The sequence below is a fragment of the Choloepus didactylus genome, chromosome 9, assembly GCF_015220235.1.
Source record: "Choloepus didactylus isolate mChoDid1 chromosome 9, mChoDid1.pri, whole genome shotgun sequence".
NCBI classification, from domain to species: domain Eukaryota; kingdom Metazoa; phylum Chordata; class Mammalia; order Pilosa; family Megalonychidae; genus Choloepus; species Choloepus didactylus.
The window spans coordinates 61804118-61828493 of NC_051315.1; the positions used below are offsets into that span (position 1 = coordinate 61804118).

A 24376-nucleotide genomic window follows, 5' to 3' on the forward strand; every position below is an offset into this window, starting at 1 on the left:
AGATAGGTAGGAAAAAGATGTCTGAAATACCTGGGAAAGTGTGAGATGTTGAAAACCTATTGATTGGACTTAAGGAATCCTGCTTTGCTGTGGCAGAAATAAAACAGAGAGCTTTTCAAACAAGGAAAAGCTCAAAGAGGCTCAGACGTGTTCAGGTGGACATGCACATACACCTAGAAAAATGGTATTTACCACTGGGGCCACATGGCTGCTAGTGAGATGAGGTCCAGGTGCCAGCTTAGGATGATACTCAGAAAAAGATGAGAGCCTTAAGATCAGGAGATAAATGGGCCTTGTGTGAACCTGTAAGTACAAAGAGAGATGGTCTGGACCCTATTGGGCCTTCTAGAGGCTCAAGGTTGGAGGACTTGGGAAGGCTGAAGATGCCTGCAATTAGATAGTCCAGAGCTCAAGGGAGGACTTTGGGGGCCAGGTGGAGAAATGCTTTCTTTACAGCCATTTCAGATGCGGATACATTTGGGGGAGAAAAGTACTTTCTGAGCCTTGATGGTGATTAGAAAGGGCCCAGGGCTGCTACAGAGCTGAACTGAGACAGGGTTGTGGGGGTGTCGAGAGGCATTCTGGGACCCTCACTCAGGATGGCCCCAGGAAGTAAGCTGTGCGAGACAGTGAGACCCCCACCCCAGGCCTAGCAGCAGCGTCAGCCAGAAGCAGTGTGATGAGGTTTGTAAATTACCTTAGGATAAGAAACAGGTCTTCTCTAAGCTCATTTATCTGTCTGTATGTGCATATACATATTGACTTGTATTTGTTTTCTTTTTCAACCTAAAAGAAATAGGGCTTTTTATCCTTTCTTGAACATGAGGAAGAAGTAAAAACTTGGAGGGGAATGTGCTCTAGACCTGCCAGAGAACCATCGCCAGATAAACAGGTGTATTATATTAGATGGTAGTAAGTGATCCCAAGGAAAATAAAATGGAGAAAATGAATAAGGAGTTGGGGTGGGGTGTGGAGTGGTTGGCAGCAGAACAGCCAGAGAAGCCGTCACTGAGAAGCTGAAGCTGCAAGCCATGTCAATATTGGTGGGGAAGAGCATTCCTGGCAGGGAGTGGCAAGTGCAAAGACCCTGAGGCAGAAGCATGCCTGGCGTGTTCGGGAACAGCAAGGAGTCCAGCAGTCTCCTTGGAGGCAGATTGTTTATGGCCTTATGGGTTATTGAAAGACTTTGGCTTTTACTCTTGAATGAGATGGGAAGCCATTGAAGGATTTTGAGATGAGTATGGCATGTTCTGACTTAGATTTTTAAATGGATTTCTTTGCTTAATTGAGAATAGATTGCATGAGGGCAATAGAATAGAAGTAGTAATGCTAATTAGAAGCCTCCTATGATAACAGGCAAGGGATGATGGTTTGGACCAGGAGGTAGCAGTGAAGGTAGTGAGAAGCAGTTGGAGTTTGGATATATTTAGAAATATGTAAAATCAATAGTATTTCCCATGGACTGGATATTGGGTGAGAAGGACAGAGAGTGATGAATGCCCCCAGGGCATTTGCCCTGGCAGCTGGAAGGCTGAAGTTTTCATATAATGGTTAGGAGAAGACTATTTGAGGAATAGTTTTTGTGGGAAGAGTTAGAGTTTGGTTTTAGACATTTTTGAGATGCCTGGACATCCAAATGGAGTTACTGAGTAGGCAGTTGAAAGAGTCTGAGATTCAGGTAGAGAGGTTTGGATGGGAGGTACAGTTTAGGAGACATCAGAGTATCTAGGCTGTGTTTAGGGTGATGGACTGAACGGGATCACAAAGGGAATGAGAACAGAGACACGACTTAGCTGTGGGGCACTCCAACATGTAGAGGCTCAGGAAATGAGGGGTCACCAGCAGAAGAGACTGGAGGACAACAATGAGGAGATGTGCTATCCTGGGAGCCACATGATAAAAGTGCTTCCAAGGAGTGATTGGTTGTGTCAAATGACCGCTGGATTAGCAGTGTGGGCCATTGGCGACTTCATCAGAGCACTTGTGGAGGAGGAGTAGGAGCAGCGCCCAACAGGAGTGGGCTTGAAAGAGAAGAGAAGCGGAATTAGAGACCAAGTATAGGAATTCTTTTGAGGAGTTTTGCTGTACTAGGGAGCAGAATGATAGGGCTATAGCTGGAGGAGAAGCCGGGTCAATGGTTTGTTCTTTTTTTTTTTTTTATTTCCAAAAGGGAGTTTTTTGCTGAAGGGGATGATTCAGTAGAGAAGGAAGATTTACTTAGGATTGGGGAGAATTGCTGGAGTGATGTGTAGAGTAGGTGAGACGAATACACCGGTGGAGGGGTCAGGTCAGCCTCATTATTAGAGCATGGGTGGCTCATGAGAGTGGTGAGAAAGGAGAGGGGACTACATGGGCACAGGAGTAAGCGGAGATGGATAGTTGTCCTGGTGAGAGGTTGAGGTTTTTTTCTGATTGCTTCTGTTTCTCAGTGAAATAGGGAGGAAGGTCTTTAGCCCTTAGTTACTCAGCACTTGTGTAGAAGTTTGCCTTGTAGGGGAAAGAATTCTGTTCCATTCCAGAGGCAGTTGGTTATGGGTTTCAATCCCAGCTCCTTCACATTCTATTGATTTGACCTTGATCAGGTTACTTGTTTCATCAGTAAAATGCAGGGACTAATAGCACCTACCTTGTAGCATTGTGAAGGTGAAATGTGGTAAAAGAGTACAAAGCACTTTGCACAGTGCCTGGCAGATTCAGTAAAGGCCAGCCTTCCTTGTTGTGGACACATTAAAATGAAATAGAGTGTAATTCCCTCACACTGGGGAGTTTTTTAGCTGTCTTATTTTTACAGTCTAGGGCACAGTAGAGGTTGCCCTTTACAGGGGACAAGTCAAAGGTTAAGTTATATCATGGGGGGCTGCAGCTGGAGTTGGGGGGCAGTTTTCAGGCAGATGGGAAATATAATCTTGTCTTGAAGAAAAGAGGAAGGAGAAATATGGGACTTGGAAAAAGGAAGAGAAAAGGGCAACATATCAAAAACCCTTTGAGGCTCTCCTGTTCTTGTGCCATATGCTACAGAGCACTATACTTCACCCATCCTAGCACTTGTTTTGGAGGTGGAGTGCTTGGACGTCATGATGTCTGTATTATGAGACCGTAAAATATTAATAAGCTAAATGTAAAATATTGAATGCAATATCTTAGCATATTTTGTTAAATTCATAGAGATTTTGTTAAATTCTTACAGGGCTTATTTTAGGTATGGTGTGAACTTTTCCCGTACAGGAATGTGTGCAGCTCCAGAATTTGGTACACCTTGGATGGAACAGTCTTCTGTGTCTTCCAGGATGGTGGGTGTGTGTTCTGTAGGGTAGAAATGAGCACTGGGAACCCAGAAGGAGAGCCAAGGCCTCGTTTCCTGTTCCTACTGGCTTGCTTGATTGTTTTTATAATCCTGGTCAACTTATACAGCGTATCACTGCATTTACTGAATAAGAATGACAAGTGCCCTTGTTGAATGGTCAGGAATATGGAAAATGTGGCTAAATCAGCACTCTGGGTTTTAAAATACTGTCAGTGTTCTCAATTTCTTCTTTTGAGTTAAGTTGTGTAGGCTGAGACGTTAGCTAGCGGTAAATCTAAATGAAAAGGAAATGGTGTATCTTTGAAATTATGCAAGAGTATGAATCATCAGGATGTTGGCGTCCATTCCCATGGGGTGTGCCACAGATTAAATATGGTATATCTTCTTGAATGGCATGGTGGTAAATTAATTTTTAAAAAAAAGGCTACATCATTATAGAGCAGAATGAAATATGCATAAGGCTTTAAGTTAAAACATGAAGCTCTAAAGACATTTCAAGCTTTTGGTGGCAGCTTTGGGCTATACCTCCATGAGACACAGAAAAGTCAAGTGATGATTGCTAATTAGTGTCAATGTGGGCCCTGGAACCCAATGATCCTGGTGCCCAGTCCACCTAATGCTAGGCTGTATGCATCTACCTTTTGGTGAAATAGCCCATACTTGGAATTAAACCAGTGCCACATAATCTTGCCCAAAATAGAGCAATATCTTAGGTTTTTAAATGTCTCCTCATCTAATGGCCTGGAATAGATAAAGCAAATATACAGTCACTGTCCCTCCACTAACTGGGGGAACTCCAGATGACCATAGCACTTTTTTCAGCTGAGTCTCAGAATTATTTAGCCTTTACTGATGTGTATGTGTTTGCCCATAAGACAACACCTGCCTGTCCTGTTGGTCTAGCCAAATCCCATGCCGAATGATGGCCTACTGGATATTATCCCTGTTGGTTTATGAGTTTCTTAAGAGCAAGGCTGACATCCTGCCCATTTTTGGTTCAAGTCTAATACACAAAGATGGGTACCCAAATAGGCAGTTCTTTTTTTTAACATCTTTGAGTTGATTTAATTTCCCCAGTACACTAAAGGCTTCTAGAGAATAGGAACAGGATTGATCATTTCTTTCTAATGATACTTCACCCATCCTAGCACTTGTTTTGGAGGTGGAGTGCTTGGAAGTCATGATGTCTATATTATGAGACCATAAAATATTAATAAGCTAAATGTAAAACAACTAAACATAGAACTGTGCTTAATCTTGTACCATCCAATACTCTATTCTAATATAGATTAGTGACAATGCAGTTAAATCGAGTTAAAGAGAAAAGTGCAATAAAAAGAAAGCCTGGCTGTATCAGTTTGTTTCTCACTTGTGTCTTGCTACTTCTACTACCTAACCCTTGGCAGTTTAAAAATGAAATTGAGAGTGGTTTCAGCTGCACACTGTGCAGATTGAATCTGAGGTTTGAAGTGATAATGGCACATTTGTAAGTTGAAGTTTGAAAGGAAGTGTGTTCAGGGAACACCAAATTAGACTAACAGCTCTTCCTTGTAGCAAGGCCCATCTTTGACTTCTCTTGCAAATACTTTCCTAAGTCACTATCCCCCCATCGTCCTCCACCTCCAGCTTCCTTTAGAGCCATGTTAATCTATTACCTGGGAGCAGTTTCATTTTCCTTTTCTGTCCCTCACTTCTTTCATTTTCTAATGATTGACTTCTCTATTGATCCTATTGAGTTTAGTTTAATAGGCTCTCTTTATTCTTCTGATGTTTTCATTACAAAAATTTTAATAAGCTGTGTGGGTGCTGTCAGAATAGAAGCTTACTGACAGTTCTGAATTGTGGGCCCCCTGAAAGAGACAGGGAGTTGGGTCTGATTTATCTTTGTTTGGCCAGAGCTTTCACGTGGAGCCTGACACATCATTCCTCAAAAACATACTTTGAAAGAAATCTAAACTCAATGCACAAGGTGTTTCCGTTTGTACAAAGATGGTGTTTATTACCCAATAATTACCCAATTATAATCAATAATGTGTATTACCAAATATTACCCTATTCCTCTGGCATGTCCAGAGTTCCTTCTACCACATTGCCCCCTTGCCCTGCAGGGCTCTACCTAGCCAGTGTGTCTGTTTTTATAAGATGTCATTCTTACATGAATAAGTCTTTTATAAAAAAGACGTTTTCAGCAGTTCTCTTAAGTCCGACTGAACTTGTCTGACTCTTTTCTCATTGTGAAGAGGTGTCATTCTGAATTCCTTGGATCAAAAGCTTTGCTAGTTTGCAGACTAGCAGCTGTGTGTTCCTAGTATTGAATCTCTCTCTCTCTCTCTCTCTCTCTCTCTCTCTCTCTCTCTCTCTCTCTCTCTCTCATGTTTCTGAATAGGAAGTCCTGGTTCTGAATACAAAGTCCTGGTTCCTTCCACACCTCTCCACACCTCTCGTTCATTGCTTTAGATTAGATGGAAGGTGAAGCACCTGACTCAGAGGGTGACTTGCTTGGTGCCTGGGAAAGCCAGGCTACTCACAGAGGAAGTGGTTGCTGCAGGCAGCTTGGGTGGAGGCTTTCCAGGCTAAAGCATTTGGACCCTGCAGCTATTTATAAATGGTCCTTGTGGTTGGCTCTGAATATTGGGATGCCCTGAACTGGACTGATTCATTCCCTTCTAAAAGGAGGATTATGAGGGGTGAGGATTTTTCCATAGCTGAGATGTTTCCCTGATGCTGTAAGTGCCATAGACTCTTATAGTGAAAATCAAGAGTTCCTCTCTCTGAAGTCATTTCATTTTATCCTGCACTTCACTTGAACATGGTACTCTGTTGGAAAGCTTGTCTACCCTTCCAGCCGTTTGGACTTCCTCTCCTCAGCATTCAGCCTCTGCCTTCCATCTACATTTTATAGTAAAGCCCAGACTCTCGGAACAGTGCTGGTGCACACAGGTACGCATCTATGTGCTTCCTTTATTGAGGTGCATCATACTCCTGGATTAGGCCATTAAAAAACAATCTTTGAACTCTTTTGCCTGCAACTGCAAATATGGAGGGAACTCATTGTCTCCTGTTGCTCCACCATGGGTGGCTTCCGCCTCATGATCCAAGATGGCAGCATCTGCATTTTGGTCAGATGAAAGAAGGGACAAAGAAGAAAAGGAAAGGACACATGTACCGTCTTTTCAGGAATATTCCTAGAAGCAGGAACTGACATTCTGACATGCATCCTTTTCAGCAGGACTGGATGTGGCATGGTCACATCCAGGTGAAAAGGGAGGCTGGGATGAGTAGTCTTTATTTAGGGTGGCCATGTGCCCAGCTAAGAGTACCCTTACTATGGAAAAGATGGGGAACTGACATTGGGTGATAGCCAGCAGTGTCTGGCACAGCTACTAAGTCTGTTGTTTCAGTTAGCCCATTTAGAAAATAAACTAAGCAATCATATTAATTTCCTTTTCAAAACACTGAAAACTTTGGATTTCACAGCCCTTAGAATAGTGAAATGGGTATGCTGATCTATCAGGTATGAGCTCTTTAAATATACCTTGTTCCTTCCTGGTTTTTGTTAAAAATATTTTACCAAAAAATGATGAAATTTAAAGTCAACTTTTTCCCTTGCAAATGAACTATTTGAATGTGGCTTTTAACAAATGAGTCTTTTTTTAAAGAGTAAGTACCGATTATATTGATTCTTGGTACACTTGGCATATAAAAAGCTTGCTTGGTAACTACATATTCAAAAATTTTTATTATTAAAAATGATGCTAAATTTGTGATAAAATAATGTCATTCATTTACTGAAACTTACTAAGTATCTGCTAGGTGCCAAGCACTGTGGGAGGGTCAAGGATGTGAGGGTAGGCTCACTGTTAAGTTTAAACAGGTTCAGAGACCTGGTTCCTTGAGGGGAAAATTAACTAGAGATTGGGCTTTTATGAAGGACAAATGAAATATGGCAACTGTTAAGTCAGGTATCTTAACAATTCAGGAGCATAGGAAGTGATTAAATGCCGCAGATGACAAGCTCTGGCAGCTGCCATGTGAAACTGAAAGAACCAGGGTTGCTTGGAGGTAAATCATCAGAACTTGGACTTTCATTTTTCCTTTTCTTAATACAGTAAGCAGCAACGGTTTTTATTACAGCTGCTTGAGGGGGTATATTACAGGTATAAGTTGCTTGGTCAGCTTAAAAACCCTTTTCAATTGATAATTTTTATTTTTAAAATGAGATGGTTATATATTCAAACCTATACTTTAATATAGATTTTTGTTGAATTCTTGGCCATTTTAAACTTAATGATTTTGTGTTGTTGCATGCTAATGGGATTCTTTTTCTTTGAGATTATTTAGGATAATCCTTATTGTCAGGAGAACCAAGGTGACATCAAAACTTGATGCCAAGATAGAACCAGAATTCCTTCTCCCCCCTCTCCATTTTGCTGAACTGACCACTCTGGTTGGCATTGCATTTAAATAGCTGAAATTGGTGGTTGTGATTTGACCTTCTTTTCCTTGTAGATGGTAGAGATTTCTGAGCTAGAGGAGGAGTGATGAGTAATAAAAACGTGTTCTGCTTTGGGTGTTCCCTTTATTGCCTGAGCTGCCCCCCTGTTCTTAGTCAGAGACTTGCTTGTGTCAAAGTGCACACAGTCAGGTAAGAATTAGACCCTCAGGCTCAAACGTCAGAAGAGTTTCAGTCACTGGGAACTGGGTTTAGTTCTAGCTTGCTCTTCCAAGGAGAAAGGGCAAAAAGTCTCCTGTGAAACTTGGGTTATTGGTGAAGTCAAGTCTATGGGAAGACTTTGCTGTCGCAAAATCACTGGTCTTGCGACCCAGTCAAAGACAACAGGCATTCCTTGGGCCTTGTGCACAGATCTCAAGGCACTTGATTATCATCTACCATGCTCTTGGAAAACATACTCTTTTCTTTTTTTCTTTCTTTCTTTTTTTTAAACATGGGTAAATCATCAAATCAAGCAGAAAGGAGATTGTGGTTATAGTGGTTAAGAACAAGATCTGGGAGCCAGTTGCGCTGTGTGGAACCTCGGGTTTTGTCATTTACCAGCTGTGTGACCTTGGGCAAGTTACCTGTCCTCTCTGAATGTGCATCTGTTTTTGTAAAATGGGAGCGGTAATTGTATCTATTTCTTAATAAACTCATGCAGAGTTTATTATACACAGGCAGCCGTTAATCCTAATTATGCAGGTAGGATATGTATCTCTTGGGATGTTATTAGAAATCTGGTCTTTTGAAAGTGAGAGTTGTAGTTCACAGAGACAAGGGAACCTCTGCTTTTTAATCATTTTGTGTGTGTGTGTATGTATATGTGAAAACCTAGGCTAAGAGGTGAGCAGATTTCTTCCACTTTGAGTTTGGGCTTACGCTTGTCCAGCTGGATCAGCCAATTAGTATAGTTGAATAGGGTTTGGAATTTTCTGGCCAAATACCCTGGAGGTTACAAAAAAAAAGTAGGCCCAGCTCCCTGCCTCAAGAAGTTGATAACCTAATTAAGTGGAGTTGGGAGAAATCCTTGCCCAGTGAAGTTTACCTTGGAGGGAGTAAAACTGGTCTGGTCTTGATTTTAAATTTACATGTGAAGCCTAGAGGTGGCAGGAGAGCATTTGAGGGTTGGTGGGTGGTGGCAGGAAGCACGTGAGGCCTTTGTGTGCCGGGGAAGTGAGGGAGGTAGGGGCAGCTGAGGGCTGGCAGCCAGGGCGTGGCCAGATGGTGAGGGCTGGCTCCCACTCCTAGTAGGGAGAGCATGCAGGGCGGGTAGAGTGCTGGGCTTGGAGCCCTACACACGCTGGGTAATCTCTGAGCCTCGGTTTTTTTATCTCTAAATAGAGATACCTCACCTCCCAATTGGTCAGGCATATTTGAAGAAAAATATATGTAAAGGAATTTGTAATTATAGGGTACCTACAATTATGAATAGGATTTGCTGCACCCCCCCAACCCCCCACCGATGAAAATATCTTCCTAGGTTGCAGGCACCCCCTTTCTTAAAGTCCTCTAGGTGCTGCATTTGGAGAAAGAGAAAAGAGCTCCTGTGTCCCTGGAGCTAATAACATTCTAATGGGGAGAAAAGATAGGCAATTAAGATGTAAACAGATGAACACAATAATTTCAGGTACTGATAAGGGTTCTGAAGTATCTTAAATAGGGCAAATAGGGCATGACCTCGGGAGGGCTTTAGGATGCTAAGGAAAGGGCTTCTCTGAGGAGGTGATGTTTGAGTTGAGGCCTGAAGAATGCAACCCTCAAGGATCTGAGGCACGTGTGTCCCAAGCCTAAGGAAGAGCAATTGCAAATACCCAAGCTGGGAGCAAGATTGGTGTGGTGTGTTTAAAGGACAGACACACTGCTGGCTGCAGTGCATGCCTGAGGGGGAGGAGGCTGGAGAGGCAGATAAAGGGCAGTTCACCTAGAGTGCTTCATCCTAGTAGAAGCCCCTAGAGGGCTGTACGTGGGGAATGATGTGATCTGACTTAAAATCTAGGAAAAATAGTGGTTGCTCTATGGAGGGTGGACTAGGGGTAGGATAAAAGTGGAAGCAGGTGGCCCAGTTAGAATGACACTGTAGTTGTCCAGGTGGGACATGATGGAGGCTTGGACCACCATTACAGTGAAAGAACCACTGAGAAGTGGTCAGATTCAGAGTGAGATGCGGAGGTTAAACCAACTGAATTTATTGAGGGCACTGGCTGTGGGCCTTAAGGGAAGGCAAGGAATCAAGGATGACTCTCGACTTTGTGGCCTATGGGGAGCATAGCGGGGGGTGAGGGGAGGGGGTTTCTGTTTTGGACAGAAGTGTGAGACCCTGAGTGGAGCTGTCCAGTAGGCAATTAGCCATCTGAGGGTGGAGCTCGGGAGAGGTCTGGAGGAGAGAGATGTTTGAAAGTCATCAGTGAATCAATGTGGTTTTAGTCACTGGGTGAGAGTGTAGCTAGAGACCAGGAATGGGTCTCATCTGATGGAGAAGGAGAAGCCAGTTAGGGGGCCTGGGACGGAGGGGACTGGGAGGCGGGAGGATATACCTGGCAAATATTGACCAACTTACACACAGATCTTGCCACTGCCTTTTCTCCAGCTGCCCAGTCTAGCTCTAATTAAGCAGAATGAGAGTCAAAATAGAACTAGACATGAGAAGTCACAGAGACCCTTAGGTCTCTTTCCTCTTAAACAAGGGAAGTAAGCCCACTGTCTATAGAGCTCTTCTTGTAGAGCAAGATAGAAATGATCACAGTGGACACAGTTCCTAACCAGGAGGCATATACAGTTAATGGAACAACTTCAATTAAGTAGGGGGGTGAAAGGTTGGAAGGGATGCTCTTAAATGAAGAGGAGCCTCTGGTGCTTATTCTCACTGCTGACTTTAACCAATTATTTGACCGACCCATTAAATCTTGGGTCTCGACTCAAGGTGGATTCCTCCACTGTCTACCCCGAACTGCACTGAATGTTAGGAGTTCAGTGACCTTTAGGAGGTCAGAGGAAAAGAGGGAGGGGTGGGTGTCACTGTTCTGGTGTCTATTGTATGATTCAAAAATCTGTCTGTTTTTTTTTAATAACGTGGTACTTAAAGATATGTCTGTTTTATTTTGTCTTTTGTCTTTTCCCCCTCCATTTTTTTACCTTGGCAATTTTAGGTGTTAAGATTGGGAAGTTATTTGACATTCTGGGGATTCTTCTCCAATGATATAATGAAACGTGGTTTTAGAATTTGGTTCAGAAGGAGGTAGAATGTAGTCAGTTTCCTTATTCTGCTTTCCTCAACCGTCTAGTCCCTCTTTCCCAGTGGTTAATTATTTGACTCCCGGAGATCTTATATGCAGGCTGCATAATTTGCTATGAGAACTTGGTCCTCTTTGAACCTTCATTCCTGTTTACATAAAATTCCAGGCTCAAATTAGACCAAGGGGAACTCCTCCAGGGAACTAGAGGCCTGGTGGGGTAGATGGATAACAAGTCCATGGAAGGAACTCCCGGGCTTGGGTTCAGCAGATGTGGTATCCAGCACCTAAGGGGAGGGCTGGTGGTTGAGGTGGAGGTGGTGGGAGAGAGCGGCCTTCATAGACTGTGCCGATGCTTCAGGTGAGTGGCGATGTAGAGAGGAGGTAAGGGTGGGGCAGGCACTCTGTGGAGAACTGACAGCATTTGTAGAGCAGGGACCCGCAAAGAGCCTGGTGAAAAGGTCACGTTCCTGTGGTGGGTCCTGCTGACATAATGGTGGTGAGAATGCAGTGTCCAGGTGGAGAGCCCATATGTATTTTCTCATCTATAAGTAATCATGTGGAGAATCCAAAAGACATTCAAAATCATTAGGCTGTTAGTTCTGCTTGAATAAAACCAGAAACGAAGTTCAGCCTTCATTTAAAAAGCAATCAAGATAAGTTTCTGAAGCTTTCTCACAAGACCCATCTAGTGGGCTCATTTTGGTGTTTATTGTTTTAGCTGTTGGGTTCCAGGTAGGACTTTTGCTTAACTTAGAGCTATGTTTTGAAGCTTCTCAGCCCCTCCTTTGGTTTCCTAAGCATGGTGGGGGCATTTGAGGCCAACCGCTGTACGTCTGAAGCATGGCTAAGCACTTGATTTTGCGAGACCTGTTGCCTTTGCATCTCTTATGAATGCATTAATCAGTAGGAATTGATGGAGATTAGAACCACAGACTCCTCTGTTAGGACCAATTAAGCCAGGAAGGCAGGGCAGTGGGCCCAGTCACAGTGAAGGGCAGAGCAGCCATTCAGTAAGGAGCTTTGGAAACATTTGCTGACTGAACAAATGAACAGAGGATTAAAAGGTTGTGCCCTTGAACTGGTGGCCAGCATTTCAGAGTTACTTTTACTCAAAAGATTTGGAGGCAAACCTTTTTTTGTTATCACTTTAAAACACAATGCTACATTATTTATTATAATATTTTACATTAAATAATGAAACAGTACAAATGGAATATATTTTTAAGTTTTATTCACACACCATACAATCCAAACTGCAATATATATATATATATATATATATATATATATATATATATATATATATATTTATTTATTTATTTATATATTTTAAAGAACAAACTGGAGCCTTCAAAGGAGTGTCTGACCTCTGATGTTGGGCAGAGGTGTAAGAAGCAGGCGTAGGTGGGTGTATGCTGTTTTACTCTGCCTGTAGAGGGCTTCTTATAGAAACAGTTGAAGGTTTCTCAAAGTCTCCTTGTGCTGCATTGAAATGATTAAAACTGAACTTTGTCTCAATTGTGTAAATCATTCACTTCATTCATTAAAAATGAGCATCCTTTTTGTGCTATTCACCGAGCTGGACACCAGGGGGCAGAACCCTCCGCTGCTGAGTTTCTGGGAGGGAGATGACAGTGAGCAAGTAAGCTCACAACTAGTCCTGTAATTACTAACTGCGATCACTGGTGGAAAGGAAAGGTAAATGAGAAACTACAAGAGGTGGGACCTGATCTAGCCTTGAAGTTATAGGGAGACTTTTGAGTGGAGACCTGAAGAGTAGTAGGAGTTAGTTATGGGAGGATCGGGCCTGGGAGGATTCTAGGGAGATAAGAATGTGTGCAAAGGTTGTGAGCTGGAAGGAGTGTGGTGGTTTGAAGAGTGTGAAAGAAGACCAAGTAATTAGAGGGTAAAGAGCGAGGGAGAGGGTTAACCTGGAGTGTGCACTTTGGAAATAATTAACCCAACATGTTTTTGCTGAGGCCATCACCAAAATTCAAGTTCTTGGTATCAAAGCACCATTTAATGTGAAAGAGAACAGACTTTTTAGATTTCCTGCTGTGGTAGGTAGAATAATGCCCCTCCAAAGAAGTCCTTATCCTAATCCTCAAAGCCTGTGACTGTATCAGGTTACACAACAAAGGGGAATTAAGGTTGCTAATCAATTGACCTTAAATTAGGGAGATTATCCTGGGTTGTCTGGGTGGACCCAGTGTAATCTCAGGGGTCCTTATAATTTAGAAGAGGAGACAGAAGAGAGACATTTGGAGATGCTTGGTTGCTAGCTTTGAAGATGGAAGAAGAGGCCCTGAGTCAAGGAACATAGGCAGCCTTAGAAGTGGAAAGGGCAAGGAAAGAGCGTTCAGAAAGGAATGCAGCCCTGCCGATACCTTGATGTTAGCCAGATAGACCCATTTTGGACTTCTGAATTACAGAGCTGTAAGAGAATACATTTGTATTGTTTTAAGCCACTAAATTTGTGGTAGTTTGTTACAGCAGCAATGGGAAGCTAATACCACCTGCCCAACTCCAGGTCTCATTAAAATGGAATGCTATTACCAAGTCACTCAGTAGTAACAACCGCTGATACTTTCTGCTGTTCACAGACAGAACCTAGGGGTTCCCAGGCTAAAATAACTCACTAGTCCCTGCAAAACCACAGCAAATCCAACCACACAGTCTAAATTTTCAAGCATTATATTATAGCCTAAATTCAAGTTGCTGCATTGTACTCAAGTTCTATTGCCAGCTTCATGTCTGAGGCTGGGGTGACTGACCATGTAATTCATCTTCCCAACTGGGATGCTTTTGAGAGTTTCTGAAACGGGGTTGGAGCAGATGTTAAGTTTTCAGAGCAACAGTTCAACTGGCGTGAACCAGGGCTATCCTGGGAAAATGAGACACCATGTCTACTAAGTCCAGGAACTTTTCACCACTTTATAAGATGGAGTGACCAAAAAGTCTCAGTACAACATTGCCATTGGTACAAGGGCCACCCAGAAAGAGGGGATGGTCTCAGGTCCCTTCCTAAGATAACTGTCCACAGCATAGAGGCTCTCCACTTGAGGGGTCTTGAAGAGGTATTTTCTATATACCCCTGAATATCAGGCAAGACTTAAAATTTTTCACTCCAAATTATTCTGCTTCATATTTGAGCCCTTATAAAATCTTTCTCTTGAGAGCTGTCCTCTTGATCACTTTATTTTAAATAACAAAGTTCAATTTTGCATAAACACATTAGCCTAAAAGAATCTCAACCAGTTTCAGTTGTGGATGCTGATAGAGGTTAAATTTGATTTTAAAACATTTTAAATAAATAACTTAAAATCGATTTAAAGAAGGAGTCAAAGGAATTTAGCTCACGTTTTGTAGTAATTCCTCAGGATCTGACATGACAATTCTTGGGCATTGATACAGACTTTGCAAGGCAGGACAATGGACTGTTACGACGTGGAGACCATGAATGTACACCTACCAGTGGAATAAAAATGAGAGCCCTGGCAGTGCTCTGGAAAACTGGGGAGACGCTGCTGTCTGACAAAGTAACGTCAAAGAAAAGAAACATGAAGTTTTAATGAATTGCTTTGTGAAACATCAATAAAACTATTTTAAAATGAATGTTTAGATATAATGTGTGACTTTAAATGTCTCGATAAATTAAATGATCAAATGTCAATTGACAAAAAAAATCAATTGACTATTTCATATATGTTAATAAAAGTTTATTCAAGTTGCCCAAAAACCTTTTTTGGGACTTTTTCCTCTAGGAGTTGTCTTATATTTAGGCATATATTGTATACATTGTGTGACGAGAGAGAGATGTGTGTGAAATTGCAGTAATAGTGGTGGGAAGAAGACATTCACCTTCAAATTGCAAAGCACCTAGGCAGTTGCCAGGTCAGGTGGGGACCCCACATGTGGAAGGGAAGGTCTGTGTGCAGGACCACAGACACCTGACAATGTCATCATTCCTTATCTCTGTACAGAGTATAGGCTGCTAGCATTGAACATTCTGGAAAAAAGAAAAGCCATGGTAATTTTTTAGGGGGAATGTTGACATATGCCTGTTTTACAATGTTTAAATTGATTACAACTCACAAAGTTTTTTAAAATGATTTATTATAGAAGTGGGCAAGGTAGTTATGACATTTTCCTTTGAAAACAACAACAGCAACAAAAAAACCCTGAAAGCTAAGGCCTCTAGTGTGCATGCTGGCGCACGAGAATTGAGCCCTCCTCACTTTGGCATTTGAGGAGTAGTTTGCACTCTGACAGCTTGCTTCCTACTCACTCGGCCTAAAGTGATTCCCTGCAGTCAGCAGATCCCAGCCAGGACTGACTCTTTCAGAATTCCTTCTCAGAGTGAGACCTAGCCAGAAGTGGACCTTTTTATGTAACAGCAAACATACAAAAGAGAACCAAGGATTATCAGGCATGTGATGAGAGCCAACAGCATGAAAGAGAACTGCCAAAGCAAACACCAAAGTAAAGCTGGAAGAAGCAAATAATCCAGGAACAGAGAACTTGAGGAGCAAAATGTCTAGTTAAAATGCTCAGAATTTGAAAACAGTTTAAACCCACAAAATAAGAGTAGGATACCTTGTTAACTTAAAGACACAATCAGAACAAGAAAGAGCTTTCAGAAATTACCAATATAAACACTAAAAATTTAAAATTCATTAGAAATACTGGAAAATAAAGCTGAAAAAATCTTAAAACCACAGAAACGGAAGGAAAATGAGAGTAAAGATAATTATTAGAGGTTCCAGAAAGAGAACAGAGAAAATGCAACAGATAAAGTTCTTGATGCATGATTAGAAGTTTCGCAGAAAAGAGTGTCCCAAGTCAACAGATTGAAAGAGCCCCCGCAGAGCACGGTTAAGTGAATAGACTCATATAAACACACTGTTGCCCTGGTCGAACGCCTAGGGTAAAGTGCAGAGCCTAAGTGTTACCCTTGAAGGGCGAATCAGCTGACATTAGAATTTTAATTGGCAATACAGGATTCCAGAATAAACTAGAGACAGAATGAGGAGGGCTTAATTCTTGGGATGCCGATGTTCACAATGGAAGCTCTAGCGTTCCCTAAGCCTCTTTTTAAGAAAAAATGTTACACCTGCCTTGTCCACCTCTGCAACAATCCATTCTTACCTATTTTTCTGATTTGTAATCAACTTAAACTTCATAAACTTCAAAGTTCAAAATGTTTTTCAACCTAGAGTTCCATATCCAGTTGAACTGTTAATCAAGGTTGAGCGCAGAATAAGGACATTTTCACCTATGTAGGAACTCAGTTTAGCTATCATGCCCTGTTCCTTAGGATGATATTTGAGAAAATCATTCAAATAGGAGGAAAACAGAAGCGGCCAGATGAAAGCAGATCAACCGAGGTAGTGGAAGTCCTCAGATGACCTTGGAGACAAGCAGTCTGTGTAGTAGCAGGAGGTCCAAGGGCTGTAAAAGGGCAAAGAAGAAATCCTGGTTTATATCCTGGTTTAATAGGGAGGGTGATTGGGTGCTTAGAAATGACTGAGGCCAGAATAAAGGCAAACAATAAAGAAAATGAAAGGTGATGAGAAACGCCAAGAAAAGCAAGCCATGGTCCCAATGTGAAATCAACCAAGCAATTGATAGAATGTAAGAAAAGCAAAGGTATTTGACCTTGATGCTAGGAATGGTTTCCTTTGAGACCAAGGGCTTCTCGTATTGGTCCCAGGTAGAAAGAAGATAATCTGAATACCATTTAGTTCAATACTGAATAATATTTACTTAGTTATGTAAAACCACAGATGACTGAATTGTGGTTATAAAACAAAATGTGACCATAGTTCTGATATATAGTATAAAAGTATAGCTGATGGATGGTAGGATTTGGGGAAATCAAGAAGAAAGTTCAGGAGAAAAGGGTCAGAATGCTGACTGGTTTGTCTCACCAATTGGGGAACTGAGAGGTTTTGTCCAAAGTTGATGATGGGCAAATAGAGGTTCAAATGTATTATTTAAAACTCAATGCTTAATTGGTATAGCGTCTCTGGGGTAATAGAAAAGTTTTGGTAATAGATGGTGGTGATAGTAGCACAACATGGTCACATTGTGAATGTAATTACACCACCGAATTGTACATCTGAATGGGTTTCAAGGGGAAATTTTAGGTGGTGTTTGTTGCCAGAATAAAGGTTAAAAAAACAAACTCACAATTGCTACCATAGAACTGTACAACACAAACAGCAAACCCTAATGTAAACTATGGACTCTAGTTTTAGTATACTTATAATATTGTTTTATCAGTTCTAACATAGGTACTACATTAATCAAAGTGTTAATAACAGGGAACACTGTTGTGAGGGGAGGTATATGGGAACTCTGTACTTTCTGCAGGATTTTGCTGTAAACCTACAACTTCTCTAATAAAATAACTTAAAGGATAGCAAGTAGGAAAAGTAAAGTAATATTGTTATTAAATAATAGGGAAAGTGGTAAGTAGTTTAAGCTCTTTTTGTATTGTTGAGTCAATGATTATTATCTAAAGCTGATAAATCAAGAAATAAAGGTATAAGTGTAATATCTAGAGTTATAGAGAAGTAAATACCAGAATTAAAAAAAAAAACAACAAAGAGGTTTTACCTGGAGAGGGGCTTGGGATGAGTTTGGAATCTGCTGCTTTCCACCATAAAGTCTTTTTTACTTTTGATTTCTTGTCATTTGCATTTATTACTTTAGCAAAGATTTTTCAATTGAGTTGGAAGATGCGTTAAATGGAGATGTGGCACCATTGCCACAGTAATACCATCTTCTGGCTTGTTAAGTCTCAATTTGGACCAAGTAAGGAGGCAGCATTTTAAAGGAAGTGACAATAGTGGCCTTGTTCTGATGAAGCAATAGTCCACTTTTCCTGGGACGAAGTTACATTGCTAGAGGCAGACTCATTCATCCTTAAGGAAATGAATTATTGCAAAAGACAACGAAGCAAAGCTGCTATTGTCTTCAGAGTATTAAAAAGTGCTCCAGACTACTGTACATGTCTTGTGAATTTTTAAAAAATATTAGAATGTATCAGAGTTTAATAAAAATAATGTTTTAAAAAAAATGCTCCAGAGTTTAGAACTTTTGATTGAAATAGTTATACAAAAGCATGCAAGGCTCTACTTGGGGGAGAACTTGAGTACATGAGTGTGAGGAGTATGGATTACTTGAAGAATTTTGAAAAACACCTTGTCGTTAATAGCATGATAGCGAGTCCAGCATGATCTCTACTCCAAAGACCTGATTTTTTATCATATCCTCAGTTACTCTCACATTTTGGAGAGTTAACCTTTTACATTGTATTTTACTATTATAAATTTTATTTCTTACCTTTAAAGACAGCGTTGTGGTTTTAAAAGTTTTGAGTTTTGTCTTGTATTTCAAATGTGGGTTTCCAGTAAGTTGGAATCCCAGGGTGGTTTTTATAGCAGTGCAGCTTTCAAACTTGGTGGAGGTGATTGCCCATTGGCCCTGCAGAAAGCAATTTGGAAAGTAATTTTCCTTGTTCCTTTTGGTGTCTAAAAGCAATCTTCGGTTGAACCCAGATTCCTGCCCTCTGTTCTTCGTCTTTTGTCCATCTGATATGGGAATAGACTTCTTAGACCCTGTTCTGTTTAATTTCTGCCCCTTCTCTGTGGAGGCCATTGCTTCTACCCTTGGTCCCTGTCCCTCTGAATGTAGTTGTTACTGTAGCTCTGCTTTCCCCATTCTTACTGGGTAGCTAGGTAATGGAGAGCAGCTCTGCTGCAGCTTCTTAGGAGAGAATGAACCAGGTGGATTGGCGGCTGCTGCCATTGTCCAAGGAGTTGCTGTGGCAGAGTGGTCCCCGGTGCGCACACTGATCTGTCCCCACCACCTGGAGCTGCAAAGGGCGTTGGTGTGGAAAGGAAGAGAGCTGGGATTTGAGCAGACACTGAATCTTGACGTGGGCTGAGGGTGCCCCCAGGGGCTGACCATCCCTCCTGGAGCTGCACCCACTGCTAGCTCTGGAGCTGGCTGCGTACTATTGAATGACTTAGACTAGCCCCCTTACCCTAAGGGACTTACATTAGGAAATAGTTGGGTTATTTCCTGGTGTCATTGTTTGACTGGACACAGCTCTGTTTTCGTTTGTTTGTGCCAGACATAGCCTCAGCTAATGAGCTGTGACTTCCCTCCATTGAGGCTGGTTCCAAGCAGAATTGAGAGTCTTTGCATGTTTCCTTGAGGCTTAAGGTACCTGCCAGTTGGTGGGTTTGGCTGGGGTTACTGTGTTATCTCATCGAGGTCCTTCCTTACTTATTTTTCTATGATTCCATTTCCACTGACCTAACTCTGTTTCCCCCTACCATGGCTTTCCTGATATTCCTGCAAGCGTGGTCCCAGGAAAAGGGTACAGCCAGCGCAGGGGCACCCTCTGCTGCTCAGTGTCTGCTTTTCCTCCTCTGTGGGTCCCTGGGGCCTGCGACCGTGGGAGGAGGGGTTTGTTTGCTGGCTGGAGGGCCGAATTCAGGGGCAGGCTGACTGCCCACCGTCCAGGGGTCTGGGGGAAAGGATGGTGCCGGGAACACATGTGGGCACAGCCCCCAGGGAGGCAGTTTGATAGCTAATATTATGCTCTATAAGTGTATTTCTCTTATTTTGTAGAGTTCTCTTTTTCAAGTTGCTTTCTCTTTTTTCTCACAATTTTCCTGCTCAGAACCATCCTTCCATGTGGCCTGCTTTAAGCTGCAGTAGCATCCATGTGTTAAACGGGGTACCTCCTCTATAAGAGCTTAGCATTTCAAACACGTGGAATTGTGTTTACACCGCTCCTGTAACCAGCCTGCAAACTCGAGTAAAATGTCTACTCTTTGTCATGTTAAAGGCCCCCTTGATGCCACTGAGGGGTAAGGGAACAAAGAGAAAAGGTGGAGGCACCAAAGAGAGAGAAAGCATGCCTCTGCCCATGAGTGCACAAGGCAGCTACACATAAAGAGGGCTGGCAGAGGTGCACTGGCTCTGAGGGGCTGTCCATATTACTGCAACAAATGTCCAGCTTTTTAAACAACAGGAAACCCAGAAGCACCCGCACCCTGCATTGCACAATAGTCAGCGGAAGTATCCGGGCTCCATTGGGCACATGGTGCTCGCAGTCCCACGGCATGACCCTGGGTCTGACCCTTTGCCTGTGATCGTTGAACTCGGCGTCCCAGGCGGTCTCCAACCCTGTCTTGTTGCATCACTGATTCCCTCTACGCCACTTTCTCTGGTTCCTTCTCTCACAGCCTTTGCACACACTGTGCCCTTCGCCTGGCCAAAGCCAGCTCTACTGTCCTCTGGGGGACACCCCTCCTCCCTTCTCTGTCACTGCCGATCGTTGCCTCTACCTCCCTGTAATTGAATAACCTGTTTATGGATCTGGCTCCCTTTATTCATCCTAAGAGGCGCTTGATGAATGCTTGTTGAGTGAATAAGTGAGTGAATGAGCAAGGTGCAGTGAACAGGAGATAATAAGCCTGGTACCTGCCTTAGGTAGTGTGTGCCTCAGCGGGTGGGGCGAGGAGAGGAAGTGGTTAGAGAATACACCCTAATAACATTGAGACTGCGGCTGCTCTTTATAGTCCCCTTGCCTTTGTAGTTGGTTACCTTGACAGTAACCATGACCTTCACCCCACCCAACTACAGTCATGCTTTGACTGCCTTCCGCCAACCTTTCCATGTTTAGTCTTAAGTCTGTCACATACTGAGCTGTTCTTGTTTCAGTATTTCATTTTTATAGGCTCTTCCCTTTCAGCTAGGTTAGAAACTGCTTAAAATCATGTATTTTATTTCCTACGAAGCAGTGCAAGGGGTAGAGACAGTACTATCCCAGATAGTTTTTGTCCTGGCTACCAACTGGCTATGAGAGCTTAGGGGCAGGGTAGTTAACCTCCCTCTGTTTCCCTATCTGTGAAATTAAATAGTGGGTGTTTCTCAAGTACTTTCCAGTGCTAACCTCTTGAGATTCAATGCTTCTGGCCCCAGAACCTTGCTTCACCCTCCCAGTGCACAGGACACGTTTCCAGTTCCATCTCCGGCATCTGCCGAGAAATTGAATTTGTTCATCTTGCATCTAAGCCAGGTCACAGGTACTTCCTGGAGCTCCTGGACAGCATTGCTGGAAGAGGTGTGGGTGGACCTCCGGAGGCCTCTGTGGTCACTGCCCTTACCTCTGCCCTCTGCTGAGAAGTTTCCAGGCTCCAAGGACGCTGCCCCGGTGCCCACAGGCTCTGTTTGTTTGCTTTTCAGGATTCATTGTGTGCTGTTTTTGTTCCTATGGGTGTGGAAAGATTCAGTGGTGAAGGCCTACTGTGCTGAATGTGCAGGGATCTGGAGGGAGGATGATGCTGGGGACATGTGTTCCCACGTGAGCCCCTACTCTTAAGGCCTTGCTTGACTGCCCCCACCCCCTCCAAGTCTGTTTTCCACCTGGTGCACCAGCTGCATTGTATTGTCCCACCCCCCCCCCCCAAAAAAAAACAACGTTAATTTCTTTATGGGAATCTCAGCAGAGATAGAGATGGTGGGGAATTTTGGTTTGACTTTTTTTTTTTTTTTTTTTCCTTTGCATCTGAGACTTATGAGTTTCTTGAAGGCCAGGGATGGCTTGTTTTCTCTTGCGGGGGCAGGGGTTGTTTGTTTGTTTTCAGGTTTGTGTTCTTAGCCCTTTTCCCTGGCACCATACCTGTTTCTCTTTTAGTTCTTTGTTTGCCTCTGTCCAGCTGGTCTGTGTTCTTTCCCTTTGTTTCTTTTCCTGGTTGTTCTGTGAGGCGGCCTTTACAACCCTAAAGATTGTGAAGATGATGGTGAGTAAAGAGCAGTCACAAAAGGAACCTGAGGGAAAGGTAATGGATTGCCCAAGATCCCTTTGGCTGTGAAATGATTTTAAGGCTTGTGGTTTTGGTTTAGGGGCCTCTCTGACAGGAGATGGCAAGAGCACTTGGGTAGGAGGGAAGAAGGAACACGACAATGCCGAGTATATAAGTGCACTACACAAATCCTTGAGTCCTTTGTGGAGGACTGACCAGCGAGCAGTGGAGGAGGAGGTCTGAGCTGACAAGTGCATAAGTAAGTAGGAACAGACTTGGAGAAAGGCCAAGGATGCAAAAGAAAGTAACTCATTCACATTGTATCTTAGGCAAAGGTTAGATTCTAAATCTAGGATGTGGTCACATTACCTTTGGAAAATGCCTCTGGAAGGCCCAGTATTAGGGAATGGACATTTTGTCGCCTGTCAAGTTAAGCGTGACCGTTATCCCCCTCCAGGGTTGGAGGTGTTTGCAGTTTCGCCTTCTGAGTTCTGTGATGCACTTGGCTTAGGTTTAGGGCCAAGTAGTAGGAAGTGTGTTTTTTTCAACACCAAAACTGTACCCAGCTGAAAGTTGCTGATACAGTGAGGCACAGGTCTGTTTTTTGGCTTGTTTGAATCTCCCCCTCCTGATTTTGCCTGACTGGCATGGCTGTATCTGTGTGGGTTGCAGGAGATAGTCACAAGCCCCCACCGTTGTTCTCCCACAGTGCTTCAGCTTCTGAAAGATCAGTGGACTCCTTGACAAGACTAATCCAATACCTCTTGATTCTAATTTCCATGTTAAGTTTGTATTAAACTCAAGCCTCCAAATTCTGTTTTGTCTACAGGTTGCTAGTGGGGGCTCCCCAGGCAGAAGCCCTTCCGCTGCAGAGAGCCAACAGGACAGGAGGCTTGTACAGCTGCGACATCACCTTGCGGGGGCCGTGCACACGCATCGAATTTGACAATGATGGTGTGTTCCTCTGACCTTACTCACTGTTCACTTGGCCAACTTGCCTGTACCCTGCTTGCCTTTTCCAGAAGAAAGGAAAGAGGGCACAAGCAGTTATTCCTAGAAAGAGGACCTCTTTTTAACTGCCTCAGTGTTGACTGTTTTTGTCTGCTAGGTTTGCACTGAAAACATTGTGGTTCTAAATCACAGTGGGAAGTAGAAAGCGTAGCATTGCTGCTCTTAATTCTGGTTTCTAAACTAATGTGATATGTCAATGTTGCCACCTAGTGATGTGTTGAGGTTCTACAGGAAGCTGTTGATAAAAAAACAATCCACAGAGGTGAAGGAAATAGAATGTTGGTATCTTCTACTCAGCAGCCAAATGTTTTCATTTGCTGTTAAAATATTTGGGGAAAAGACTCCTAAATGTCAGATCTCTCTGAAATGAGAGCTGATCACCATGGATAAAATTTGCCCAACTGTCTCAGGCGGAGAATTGTTTTGTGAGGACCCTGGGAGGCTGGAAGATGCCGTGTGTAGTCCAGTTAACATCCAGTTTCTGAAGGTTGGGCAGGGTAATTAGTGTCCTGAGAAGCTCCAAGCCTAATTGGACATGCTTGAGTCTAAATAGATTTGCACACTCATGTTTGCATTCTTCTCTTTTTTATCTTTAAAAAATTACATTATTTTTTACAGATTAGAAAACGATACATGTTAATTGTAGGAAACTTACAATCTACATAGACCTATAGAGAAAAAACAAACAGCGCTAATCTCAGTATCTGGATATAGTCATGCTTTATTCTGTATTTTGGCATTTTTCCTTCTGTCCAGTTAAGGTTGTTTCGTTTTCTGATTTTTGTAATGATTAAGACTGAAAATTGTGTCTGTTCTCTCATTGAGGAAGCACTTGGCTTCCTTCTTTAAAGGAGAAATTAGGATGCTGCCTGTATTTGCTTCTTAAGGCTGCCGTAACAAATTGCTATAAACCGGGTGACTTAAAACAACAGAAAGGTATTCACTCACAGTTCTGGATGCCACGAGTCTGAATTCCAGGTGTTGGGAGAGCCGCACTCCCTCCAGAGCCTGTAAGGGAGAATTCTTCCGTGCGGTCTCCAGCTTCTGGCAGCTCCCGGCAATTCTTGGTGTTCCTTGGCATTGTGGCAGCGTGGTTCCATGTCACCCTCCATCTGCACATGGCCTTCTTCGTTCTCAGTGTCTCAGTTTGCAGATCTCTTTCTTATAAGGACACCCTAATCCCGTATGACCTCAACTTAGCTTGATTACGTCTGCAAAGACCCTGTTTCCAAATAAAGTCACATTTACAGGCACAAGAGGGTTAAGACCCCAACAACTCTTTTTCGGGGACACAACTCAACCCATAACACTACTTAATGATAGATACAGGGTCATATAGTAGGTTTTTGTGGTTTCTCATTTTTTTTGGTTAAAAAATAAATACATTACTCTCCTGTTTGGCACTAGTAAAAGATGTACCGTGTCAGCTACGAGACCTAAAGTGCATCTGAGGCTTTGTCTTCCCATCTCAATGAAAAGAACAGTCCATGCTGTTATGTAACAA

At 42.7% G+C, this 24376-nt stretch overlaps 1 protein-coding gene across 2 annotated transcripts in view; it reads left to right on the forward strand.

The window, feature by feature from the left end:
• The window catches only part of ITGA6 (integrin subunit alpha 6), a 76440-nt gene that overhangs the window by 9532 nt on the left and 42532 nt on the right, over positions 1-24376 (forward strand). For both annotated transcript variants that reach the window (XM_037849416.1, XM_037849417.1), the window contains exon 2: positions 22691-22815. In XM_037849416.1, the coding sequence (XP_037705344.1) occupies positions 22691-22815 (125 nt within the window). The remainder of the gene's footprint in view (positions 1-22690; positions 22816-24376) is intronic.